At 44.4% G+C, this 13281-nt stretch overlaps 1 protein-coding gene across 1 annotated transcript in view; it reads left to right on the forward strand.

Annotated features, from left to right (window-relative positions):
• Positions 1-13281, forward strand: part of LOC126266677 (lachesin-like) — an 890041-nt gene that overhangs the window by 753021 nt on the left and 123739 nt on the right. Inside the window, exon 6 of the mRNA XM_049971099.1 lies at positions 8096-8227. Coding sequence (XP_049827056.1) covers positions 8096-8227 — 132 coding nt within the window. The remainder of the gene's footprint in view (positions 1-8095; positions 8228-13281) is intronic.

Genomic DNA, 13281 nt, shown 5'->3' on the forward strand with positions numbered 1-13281 from the left:
CATTGCAGCTTCATATATGTCTTCTACCACTGTTAGAACTCCTTTATTTATGAACTAAAATTTTTCTCATACTCTCATTCACACTTCCGACCTCTGTAGCATGTATGTCTACCACTCACTTACACGGAACCCCTTAAATCGGAGGCCACAAAAGACCAATGATGTTTACGGCAATCGACGCCCCACAAATTACTTACCATGCAGCCACAATATTGACTGCTAATGGCAACAGGGGGCAAGCATCGAGGTGTCCAATAATGAATACAGCATGAGGCTACGGAACACAGTTGGCTTGATTAGTCGACAAGTAACTCACAACAGTACTACAGTGCTAGTGATGTTGATGCAAAGCAGAGCATTGATAACGATAAACAAAGTAAACATTGCATTATATCTACAGTAACCATTGCCGAAGTTGACATTTCGTCATAAAGGAAAATAAGAAATTTCGCAGGGTAAAAAAGAAGAGGCAGATGAAATATTAGCCGTTCTTAGAGATGAGTCAGTGGAATGTGTGGTATCGTATAAATCGACGGTGCGGACAATGTACTTGAGGAATACACTGATGACGATATGTGCTTTACAAGTGAAAGTGATATCCAAAAAGGTGTCGATGCATGTAGTTCATCATCCTTGTCGTACAGGGAGCCACAAATCCCGTCTTCAGAAAAATGTAGCAAAGGACAGTTTTTGTCCAAGGTGCGATAGATTAAACCTAACTAAGTACAAGGAAGGTCATCCCCAGAACAGTAAAAAAAGCGTTGTGAACAGATTTAGAATAAGCATACAGCAATAGGAGCGTGTAGGGAATAAGAAAAACTACGGATATTCAAGGGAGGGCAAGGTGCAGCTGTTACAGAAACTGGTTTTTGCCCCTTCCAAGGATCCTCGATACAATTTACAAGCGAGTGACGAACTACGTTATGGACATCAAACTGCACGTGCCTTCGATTGCACTGATTTCAAGGGAAGCAGTGGATGGTTGCATAACGTCAAACAACGCTCCAGAATTTGAAGACGTAAGGTAATGAAATTTCAAACAAAGCGTCGACTACACGATGCACAAAAAACTGTGGAATCGGCCCGAAAATTTGTAAATGAGATAAACATCCCATCTTTCAGTATGAAGTGTGTCTTCAACTCCGCCCAATGAGGATTTGGAGAAGAAATCAGAATTACAAAGAAAGTAACACCAATGTCAACTAACAGTAATGCTTTCACTTATTCGTATACAATTACGCCGACTGTTAATCTGGATGGCAAATTGGCTGTTGTGACGTTTTAGAGGTGCTCTTCTCCCCTACGATTCTTTCTCAAGTGAGTGACCTTGCAGGGGCAGTACATAATATTTTCGCTTCACAGAAAGCAAGAACGGGAAAATGGGCGTCAGAGAACTACAACTATGGTATGAGCGCTGCTTTTGGCCAATACCTGGTCAAAATAAGTTGGTTTTACTAGATTCCTGGTCTACCTATAAAAACCATACTCCTATAGGGCAACCTAACACTACGAAAAGTGTGTGACATTGCAGTTCATGCCACCAGGAACCAATGGAAAATTCAGCCTCCGGGTAATAGCTTTTTTCGTGCCTATAAAACATATCACCGCACTATCTGCTCCTTCACCTTAAAGAATAGTTTCGCGATAAGGTCGACGGCAGCATATTTCACATTTTGTTGTACCCCATCACATTCCATCAGTTCTCACCACCAGGTTACACCAACAAGATCTTATGTGCATTCTTTAAGAGTGGATACTTATCTGCAATGAGTTTAGCTTCGATCTTGATGGTGTGAACCTTAGTGATCAATGTAGGCCTCTACTTTTCGACTTCCACGTTAATCTACACATAGACCTACTAAGTGCTTCGCAGAGGGTTCATCGAACCACCTTCACGATAATTCTCTGTTATTCTACTCTGCAACAGCGCGGGGAAAAAACGAAAACCTATATCCTTCAGTGCCAGCTCTCACTTCCCTTATTTTATTATGACGATCCTCTCTCCCTATGTAGGTCGGAGCCAACAAAATATTTTCGCATTCTGAGGAAAAAGTTGATGATTCGAATTTCGTGAGAAGATGCCGCCTCAACAAGAAACGCCTTTAAAGTGAAGATTAACTGCCTTGGCTGCAAGACACCTTTATTTTTGTGGCTATCGGTTTCGGTCAATTTCTTTTTACAGTCTTCAGACCTTACAGCTGACCATTTGACGTTCGTGGGGTCGTAACAGTTGCTTCGTTCACGGCCACCGCCTATCATCATGGCATAAGGTCTGCAGATGGTCGAAATCTGACCGGAAACGGTAACCACAGAAAAAAATGTTTCTCGACGTCAAGACAGTTGATGCCTGTTTTAAGTAGTAAAGAAAACGCTGTTCTCCACGAGAAATGTTCTGAAACATTGCCGGAACGCCTTTGTTATAAAGATGTCCACGCCGTCAGTAACACTCCGCCCCTATTTATTCATAATGCAAAAATTGCTGCCCCCCTTCGAACTTTCTCGATGTACCCTGTTAATCCCGTATGGTAAGGATCCCACGGCGTGCAGCAGTATTCAGAAAGAGGACGACCAAACGTAGTGTAGGTAGTCTCTTTAGTAGTTCTGTTGCACGTTATGTCTTCTACCAATGAAACGCAGTATTCAGTTCGTCTTCATCACAACTTTTTATATGTGTTCGTTCCCGTTTAAGTTGTTCGTAATTGCAATTCCTAGGTAATTAGTTGAATTTATGGCCTTCAAATCTGATTGATTTATCGTGTAATCGAAATTTAACTAATTCTTTTTTCCTCTCGCGAAAATTACCTCACATTTTCCATCTTCAGTGTCTATTGCCAACTTTCGCACCTTACAGATATTTCATTTAAATAGTTTTTCACTTGGTTCTTATCTTCTGATGACTTTCCTAGGCGACAAACGACAGCATCGACTACCTAAAATCTAAGGCGACTGCTCAGATTGTCTCCTAAATCGATTATATAGTTTAGGACCAACGTAGGATATATAACACTTCTCTGCGGAACGTCAGAAATCACTTCTGCTTTACTCTATGAATTCCCATCAGTTACTATGAACTGTAACCTCTTGGTAGGTACGATGTCAAAACACTTCTGGAAATCTAGAAATATGGAGTCAGTTTGAAATCTCTTGTCGATATCACTGAACACTTCGTGTGAATAAAGAGCTAGTTGTGATTCACAAGATGTTTTTTAAATGGCAGTTGAGTATGTGTCAATAGACAGATCTCTTCGAGATAACTGATAGTCTTCGAACACAATATATGTTCCAAAATCCTGCTGCATAACGACGCAAATTTTATAGGCCTGTAATTTAGTGGATTACTGCTGTTGCCTTTCTTGAAGATGGGTGTGACCTACACAAATTTCCATTCTTTGGGAACTTGTCTTTCATCGAGCAGGCGGATATATATAAGAATAGAACTATTGGATTTGCATATTCTGAAAGGAACCTGATCGGCATACAATCTTGACCGGAAGACTTGCTTTTATTAAATGACTTAAGTTGCTTCACTGCTCCGAGGATATTTATCCCTAAGTTACTCATGTTGGCAGCCGTTCTTAATTCGAATACTGGAATATTTACTTCATCTTCTTAGGTGAAAGTATTTAGGAAGGATTGCTTAGTAACATTACTTTAGCAGCTCTGGCATCGACAATGTTTCTATTGCTACGTTGCAGAGGAGGCATTGATGTTGTCTTGTTGCTAGCATACTTCACATAGGACCAGAATATCTTTGAATTTTCTGCCAGGTTTTGAGACAGTTTCGTTGTAGAAACTATTTTAAGCATCTGACATTGAAGCCCGCGCTAAATTCCGAGCTTCTGTAAAAGATCGCCAATCTTGGAGATTTTGCGTCCGTTTAAATCGAAATTTCTGCAGCAGTGTTCTGACTCGTATTGTGTGCCAAGGAGAATCAGCTCAGTCGTTTTTTAATTTATATGGTATAAATCTCTCAATTGGTGCCGATATTATTTCTCTGAACTCAAACCGCGTCTGGTTTACACTGACGTTGTTAATGTAGAAGGATTGGGGATTGTCTCTCAGGAAGGAGTCATGTGAACTTTTATCTCCTTTTTTGGACAGATATATTTTTCATTTATTTTTGGACAGACCTGTGTTCTCCAATCACTGTATCCGTTTTGATGCTCTTTGATAACTGAGGATTATTTGTTGCTAAGAGATCAGAGAATGCGATTAGCACAATGTCGGGTGATGTTTAATGCGCATCTCCGGATTTAAACACGTATTTTCACAAACGTGTCGACAGCAAACTGTAGTCAACAAGAGGTATAATTTTATGAGTCTGGTACGGGTTTGAAATTAGACCCAAATATTCTTTGAAAATTTTCAGCACTTGTATCATCTGAATTGTATCCAATTATTATTTCAGCACTTGTATCATCTGAATTGTATCCAATTATTATTTTATTCCGGTTGCCAAGAATGACCTCTGCCCACACTTACTCGCAGGAAATATCAATTTCACGACAATACAAATTACTTCTAACTGCAACAACCACGCCACCGCCAACTCTGTTTTGTCTATCCTTTCTGAACACCGTTAGGTCCTTCGCAAAAATTTCAGCTTAACTTGACTCCTAATTTAACCAGTTTTCACTAAATATAGCGATCTGACAATAAGTGGTTCTACACTCCTGGAAATTGAAATAAGAACACCGTGAATTCATTGTCCCTGGAAGGGGAAACTTAATTGACACATTCCTGGGGTCAGATACATCACATGATCACACTCACAGAACCACAGGCACATAGACACAGGCAACAGAGCATGCACAATGTCGGCACTGGTACAGTGTATATCCACCTTTCGCAGCAATGCAGGCTGCTATTCTCCCATGGAGACGATCGTAGAGATGCTGGATGTAGTCCTGTGGAACGGCTTGCCATGCCATTTCCACCTGGCGCCTCAGTTGGACCAGCGTTCGTACTGGACGTGCAGACCGCGTGAGACGACGCTTCATCCAGTCCCAAACATGCTCAATGGGGGACAGATCCGGAGATCTTGCTGGCCAGGGTAGTTGACTTACACCTTCTAGAGCACATTGGGTGGCACGGGATACATGCAGACGTGCATTGTCCTGTTGGAACAGCAAGTTCCCTTGCCGGTCTAGGAATGGTAGAACGATGGGTTCGAAGACAGTTTGGATGTACCGTGCACTATTCAGTGTCCCCTCGACGATCACCAGAGGTGTACGGCCAGTGTAGGAGATCGCTCCCCAAACCATGATGCCGGGTGTTGGCCCTGTGTGCCTCGGTCGTATGCAGTCCTGATTGTGGCGCCCACCTGCACGGCGCCAAACACGCATACGACCATCATTGGCACCAAGGCAGAAGCGACTCTCATCGCTGAAGACGATACGTCTCCATTCGTCCCTTCATTCACGCTTGTCGCGACACCACTGGAGGCGGGCTGCACGATGTTGGGGCGTGAGCGGAAGACGGCCTAACGGTGTGCGGGGCCGTAGCCCAGCTTAATGGAGATGGTTGCGAATGGTCCTCGCCGATACCCCAGGAGCAACAGTGTCCCTAATTTGCTGGGAAGTGGCGGTGCGGTCCCCTACGGCACTGCGTAGGATCCTACGGTCTTGGCGTGCATCCGTGCGTCGCTGCGGTCCGGTCCCAGGTCGACGGGCACGTGCACCTTCCGCCGACCCCTGGCGACAACATCGATGTACTGTGGAGACCTCACACTCCACGTGTTGAGCAATTCGGCGGTACGTCCACCCGGCCTCCCGCATGCCCACTATACGCCCTCGCTCAAAGTCCGTCAACTGCACATACGGTTCACGTCCACGCTGTCGCGGCATGCTACCAGTGTTAAAGACTGCGATGGAGCTCCGTATGCCACGGCAAACTGGCTGACACTGACGGCGGCGGTGCACAAATGCTGCGCAGCTAGTGCCATTCGACGGCCAACACCGCGGTTCCTGGTGTGTCCGCTGTGCCGTGCGTGTGATCATTGCTTGTACAGCCCTCTCACAGTGTCCGGAGCAAGTATGGTGGGTCTGACACACCGGTGTCAATGTGTTCTTTTTTCCATTTCCAGGAGTGTACTATCGCTTGGAGCTTTGGTACTTTCCTAAGAGAGCTACAACAATTTACAAACTGTTATACTGATGGTTTTAAGATCTACGTTATTCCTGTGTTCGACCTGCCCCCTTTGCGACTAAACCTCTTTCTGTGTTTCGCCGAGTCCTTCTAATCTAAAAAACCGCCCACTCCATGCGACACAGCCCCCGCTACCCGGTGGTCATCTCCTGCGTGTAATGGACTCCTGATCTATGTAGAAGAACCCAAAACCTCAGCGCCCTATGGTGCAAGTCGAACTTGCAGCCTACTTGTTCTAAGAACCGTCGAAGAACTGTGAAGAACACGCAGACACTCCACTAGGCTCTGTATTAGAGATACACAAACGGGCCTGATGCCTATCTCAAATGCAGCGCTCTGCTTTCATCTCGCAAACCTTTACCACTTCTGTTAGCCACTCGAAGCCAGAGAGAATCTCTTCCTATCCAAATCAGTGCACATCACTGGTACCGACGTGAGTCAGATCCTGCAATTGGCTGCACCGTGTGCTTCTTCACGACATCCAGAAAGACCTGTTCCACGTCTGGAATGACTCCACCCGATGTGCACAGTTATTGCACATTGGCTTTCTTCCCCTTCTCGGCAGGCAAGTCTTTAAGGAGGCCTATAAAGCGATTAACGTTGGAACTATCAGCTACCAATAATCCCACACCCTGTGACTGCAGGTACCTTGCAGGCTGAGAGGCTTTCTCTGAAGCAGGACAAGCGAGTGAATCTGGCTGAGAGACGTAAACAGCCACAGACAGCACCTGATTCCTTTTTGCCAAGTTAACTGGGGAGGCATTACGTTCGGGCCACCGGGAAACTTTTTACAGTCTGCTACATACTGAGGCGAACTCCCACTCGACCACGGATGATGGGTCAATCTCAATACGAGCAGTAACTGAGCTGTGTATTGTAATACACACATCCCGTAGAAGTGTTAGATAATGAGAAGTACCAGAAATGAGAACAACGAGAAACTTAATATCAGTATTGATGGTTACGAAGCAGAAGAAGTTAAGGTATTCTACTACCTACTCAGTAAAATAGCCAATGCCGGACGGAGCAAGGAGGACATCAAAAGCAGAGTAGAACTGGCGAAAAGGGTATTGTTGGCCAAGAGAAATGTACTAGTATCAAACATAGGTCTTCATTTGAGAAAGAAATTTCTGAGAATGTACGTCTGTAGCACAGCATTGTAAAGTAGTGAAATATGGACTGTAGGAAAACCAGAACAGAAGAGAATCGACGCATTTGAGATGTGGTGCAAAAGACGGATGTTGAAAATTAGGTGGACATACAACGCAGGGAATGAGGAGGTTCTACGCAGAATCGGAGAGGAAAGTAATACGTGGAAAACAATAACAAGGAGGAGGGACAGGATGATAGGTCATCTGTTAAGACATCAGATAATGACTTCCACGGTACTAGAAGGAGCATTACAGAGCAAAAGTTGTAGAGGAAGACGGAGGCTGCTACACTAATTGAGGACGTACGTAGCACTAAGTGTTACTCTCTGAGATTAAGAGGTTGGTACATGGTGGGCCGCATCAAGCAAGTCAAAAGAATGATGGCTCAGAAAAATAAAAAAATGGCTGGTCTCTGCACTACACGGACACCTATCCTCTGTCGCCCTCCTGATGCATGTTGTCAGTCGTTTTCTGCTAATACTTTTCCTGTCATAATTGTTAACACAACACTTCGAATCACGCTTACTAAAGATTGAACTTGTGACCTTGTACTCAACGGACTCCTTGTTAGAAACGTTTCAGGACCGTAACTAACGGAAAGCCTTATGTACTACGGTAGCACTACGACAGAACACTTTATTAAGAGGTCAAGAAGATTCAGTAGAACTGTAATGTTTCCAGGTATCCGATATTTAGTTGCCCAGGGTAATCCAAGCTTGCAGGAAATTTCAGTCTCAGAAGCAACGTCAGTGCTTCATGCGCTGTTGTCACACACTCGCTTTCTCCTTCGCTCACAGGTGTGCTCTACTTCGAAGGCGAGACCCTGACGCTGACGGGCGTGCAGCGGAGCGACATGGGGGTCTACCTGTGCATCGCCTCCAACGGGATCCCGCCGTCCGTCAGCAAGAGGTTCCCCGTCACGGTGCTCTGTAAGTATCAGCCGACCTGCCAAAAGCAGTTCGTCGCTCATAAGAAAGTAACCATGTTGTGCTTTATTTACAGAATAGTGTCTCGTTTCGGGTTTCTTGTTGCCCCGGCTGTCGTCATCGTTGCACTCCGTGCAGTCTCTTAATTTTACACTACTGGCCATTAAAATTGCTACACCACGAAGCCGACATGCTACAGACGCGAAATTTAACCGACAGGAAGAGGATGCTGTGATATGAAAATGATTAGCTTGCAGAGCATTCACACAAGGCTAGCGCCGGTGGAGACATCTACAACATGCTGACATGAGAAAAGTTTCAAACCGATTTCTCATACAGAAACAGCAACTGACCGGAGTTGCCTGGTGAAACGTTGTTGTGATGCCTTGTGTAAGGAAGAGAAATGCGTACCATCACGTTTTTTGATAAAGGTCGGATTGTAGCCTATAGCGATTGCGGTTTATCGTATCGCGATATTGCTGCTCACGTTGGTCGAGATCCAATGACTGTGAGCAGAATATGGAATCGGTGGATTTGGGAGGGTAAAACGGAACGCCGTGTTGGATCTCAATGGCCTCGTATCACTAGCAGTCGAGATGACAGGCATCTTATCCGCATGGCTGTAACGGATCGTGCAGCCACGTCTCGATCCCTGAGTCAACAGATGGGGACGTTTGCAAGACAACAACCATCTGCACGAACAGTTGGATGACGTTTGCAGCAGCATTGACTATCAACTCGGAGACCACGGCTGCGGTTACCCTTGACGCTGCATCACAGACAGGAGCGCCTGCGATAGTGTACTCAACGACGAACCTGGGTGCACGAATAGCAAAATGTCATTTTTTCGGATGAATCCAGGTTCTGTTTACAGCATCATGATGGTCGCATCCGTGTTTGGCGACATCGCGGTGAACGCACGTTGGAAGCGTGTATTCGTCACCGCCAAACTGGCGCATCACCCGGCGTGATGGTATGGGGTGCCATTGGTTACACGTCTCTGTCACCTCTTGTTCGCATTGTCGGCACTCTGAACAGTGGACGTAACATTTCAGATGTGTTACGACCCCTTCATTCAATCCCTGCGTAACCCTACATTTCAGCAGGATAATGCATGATCACATGTTGCAGGTCCTGTACGGGTCTTTCTGGATACAGAAAGTGTTCCACTTGCTGCCCTGGTCTGCAAATTCTCCAGATCTCTCACCAACTGAAAGCGTCCGGTCAATGGTCGCCGAGCAACTGGCTCGTCACAATACGCCAGTCACTACTCTTGATGAACTGTGGTATCGTGTTGAAGCCGCATGGGCATACGCCATCCATGCTCTGACTCAATGCCCAGGCGTATCAAGGCCGTTATTACGGCCAGAGGTTGTTGTTATGGGTACTGATTTCTCAGGATCTATGCACCCAATTTGAGTGAAAATGTAATCACATGTTAGTTCTAGTATAATATATTTGTCCAACGAATACACGTTTATCATCTGCATTTCTTCTTGTTGTAGCAATTTTAATGGCCAGTAGTGTATGTTATGCTACCCATAGCATTTTTATTAACACAGTTACAGTCATTTACAGAATGTTCAAAATGATTCAGCTTATATCGCAAGGCTATAGTCGTTCGCATGTGATAGCATGCCCTACCGGTATGTTCCAAAACGCTGCACGTAGAAACGGCATTTTTCCATGGTCATACTTCGAGTGCTGTTGATGACAGAAATATTAGTTTAAGTGTTTTGCATAGCCACGGTGTTAGGGACTATGTCTACTCCCAATAGAAGAATCATCTTACTACAGCTATCCAGTTACAAAGTTTGAATATAACACACTTCCTCCAGTTTAGGCAAATGGAGAAGATCCACTGGTCCTGTTTTCGTTATGTCTGATTCACGGTTGACCCTTCCATTGCTGAGTGCGCCCTAGTACTGCGCACCTCTACGTCACACTGTTGGTCGTACTGGGCACCATATAGCGCTGAGCACACGAGCGGCTGCCCGGCCAAGGTTTTTAAAGTTTGATAACATTACAAAAAGAAAGTATTTCAGAAAGTCCTTTTGTGTGTGTGATATGCATTAGGGATGTGCGGTTACAGCTGAAACAACGGGTTTTCGCTTATATCGGTGTTTTTTTTTGAGTGTTAGTTTAAACTGGGCGTTGAAACAGCTAACAATAAGCGGTTTCTGAAACAACCGATTCCCAGCTCTTTATTCTGTTGTTTCCTATAGTAAAAGTAGAAATCAAACAAAGACTGAATAATTTTGGTAGTCCCTCAGTTTCAAGATATGCAGATCCAAAATAATAAATTAAACAAAAAATAAAACTTCGTCCGTCCAACGTTAGCTACTTCTCTCGAAAAGTGATAAGTAGTTGAATAATAGATAAAGTTTCTAATTTTCAACAATTGATTCAAATGTTTTGAAACTCTGCTCAAATATCATGTTGTATTAGAGGATCATATCACTCTTTGGATATTGCGAATAGTCAGTGTAAAACGTGAATACAGGTAGAATAACTCTGGTTTGCACCTTAATTTGTCCATTTCAAGGGTTACAAGCAGATATAGGCATATTATGTAGATACAGGTAAAACATTAGCTGCTTCTTCTGTTTGGTATCAACTATGAATTATCTGTGAAGTTTTTTCTCCTTGTATGATATCGCCATTTGTGGCTTCTCCCGTTCTTAATCTTTTTAAGCAAATGGAGCATTCTACTTCACTGACACCGCCCTTCGTAAAAATGCTTCATGAATAGGGATAGTGGCATTCTGTTCTACAACTATCCAATAGGCCACACCCAAGGCAACAAGTTAGTGTCTTGGCAATGCTGCATCACTTCTTAGGTAACGTACTTTTTGCTCGTTTCTGTCGGCATTGTTGTTAAAACAGCACTGAAGTATTTTCCAATTTCCTGTTCTAAATCAATATTTCAAAGCAACTGAGGTTTCACAAATAAAAATTACTCGTTTTTCTAAAAAAGATTCATTTAAAAAACAAGAATTTCAGCACTAATACTGTGGCTCATAAATGTTTTAATTTTAACTGGGTTACTAGCAAAGTATAACAGACATCTGTTACGACCCAGACCGAACAAATAATGGTATAGGTTGTAATCGGTCGGTTTTACCATCCCTAACATATCCTATCAAAACAAGGCATAACACACTGCCCCACATCACACTGTTTACAGCAGTAAAGCTATTCCTTTTTTTTATTACACACGATGGATATCCTTAGTGATTCGTGTTGTTCAAAGATTCAACGATCCTTTTAGTAAATGCGTTTCTACAAGCCACAATGAATTTTACTCTGCTCGATGACCTGCTGATGCTTTGCCCTCTTGATGGTATGTCTCGGAAATCTCACGTGTGAGACAAATGAAATTCGGCAACTGAAGTTTATCTTTTAAGTGTGAGCTTCGTAAGTAACAATTCCGTAAGTAATTCAGGAGAGAGGGTATCAAAACCAATTCTCAATGAACGTATGGGCAGGAACATTTGGCGATAGATTAATATGGCCGAAGAGCTACCACAAAGGTCATCTGGATTTCCTCATTAATGTATTGCCTATCTTGCTGGAGGCCGTTTCATTGCAGCAACGAATATAAGTGCGACTCATGCATGACGGCGCAACAGCACACTTTCGTCACAATGTGAGTGAACATCTGACTCAGACATTTGAGGACCAATGAATTGGTCGGGATGGGAGGAGGGAGGAAGGGGGGCGGCACATCTTGGTCTGCTTGTTCCCCAGACATCAATCCTCTTGACTTTTGTTTACAGGGACACTTGCAGGAATTGTTGTACACGCCAATCAGCAATGTGCGAACTCTACAGGGTCGCTTCTTCAATGCGTGTCAGCAGGTGCAACAACAGGCGTGTATACTTCAAAGGATACGTCATTCCTTAAGTCGGGGAGCTGAGGAGTTCATTGTCAAGAATGGACGCCAAGTTGATCGCCTCTAACCAAATGTTTATAGCAGAAAGTATGCATTTTCGGATCTATGTTTGTTGGACTTATTTCAGAAAATATGCGTTTCCGAATCCATGTTTTCTGGTCTTAGTTTTCTTGTTTCGATGAGTAGTATCACCTCTCAAGTTACGGAGCACATTTTTTGAACATATGGCACTTAGGCGCACATGTCTCACGAGTAAACTAATCAGTTTCTCCTACCATTTCGATGTTTTAAGAAAACATTTCGTCGGGCTGAGCAGCATGTCATATTTCTCCACTGCACTTATAGATTCAAATCCAACACGCACATGGCTTTAACGTTTTCGGTATTAGTTTGGTGATCCATTTTTGCAGATGTTTGACTTTCAGGTGCATCGTATTTCGCCTATATATATATATGGAAATTGAAATAAGAACACCGTGAATTTATTGTCCCAGGAAGGGGAAACTTTATTGACACATTCCTGGGGTCAGATACATCACATGATCACACTGACAGAACCACAGGCACATAGACACAGGCAACAGAGCATGCACAATGTCGGCACTAGTACAGTGTATATCCACCTTTCGCAGCAATGCAGGCTGCTATTCTCCCATGGAGACGATCGTAGAGATGCCGGATGTAGTCCTGTGGAACGGCTTGCCATGCCATTTCCACCTGGCGCCTCAGTTGGACCAGCGTTCGTGCTGGACGTGCAGACCGCGTGAGACGACGCTTCATCCAGTCCCAAACATGCTCAATGGGGGACAGATCCGGAGATCTTGCTGGCCAGGGTAGTTGACTTAGACCTTCTAGAGCACGTTGGGTGGCACGGGATACATGCGGACGTCCATTGTCTTGTTGGAACAGCAAGTTCCCTTGCCGGTCTAGGAATGGTAGAACGATGGGTTCGATGTCGGTTTGGATGTACCGTGCACTATTCAGTGTCCCGTCGACGATCACCAGAGGTGTACGGCCAGTGTAGGAGATCGCTCCCCACACCATGATGCCGGGTGTTGGCCCTGTGTGCCTCGGTCGTATGCAGTCCTGATTGTGGCGCTCACCTGCACGGCGCCAAACACGCATACGACCATCATTGGCACCAAGGCAGAAGCGACTCTCA

The sequence above is a fragment of the Schistocerca gregaria genome, chromosome 4 (genome assembly GCF_023897955.1).
Source record: "Schistocerca gregaria isolate iqSchGreg1 chromosome 4, iqSchGreg1.2, whole genome shotgun sequence".
In the NCBI taxonomy this organism is placed as follows: Eukaryota; Metazoa; Arthropoda; class Insecta; order Orthoptera; family Acrididae; genus Schistocerca; species Schistocerca gregaria.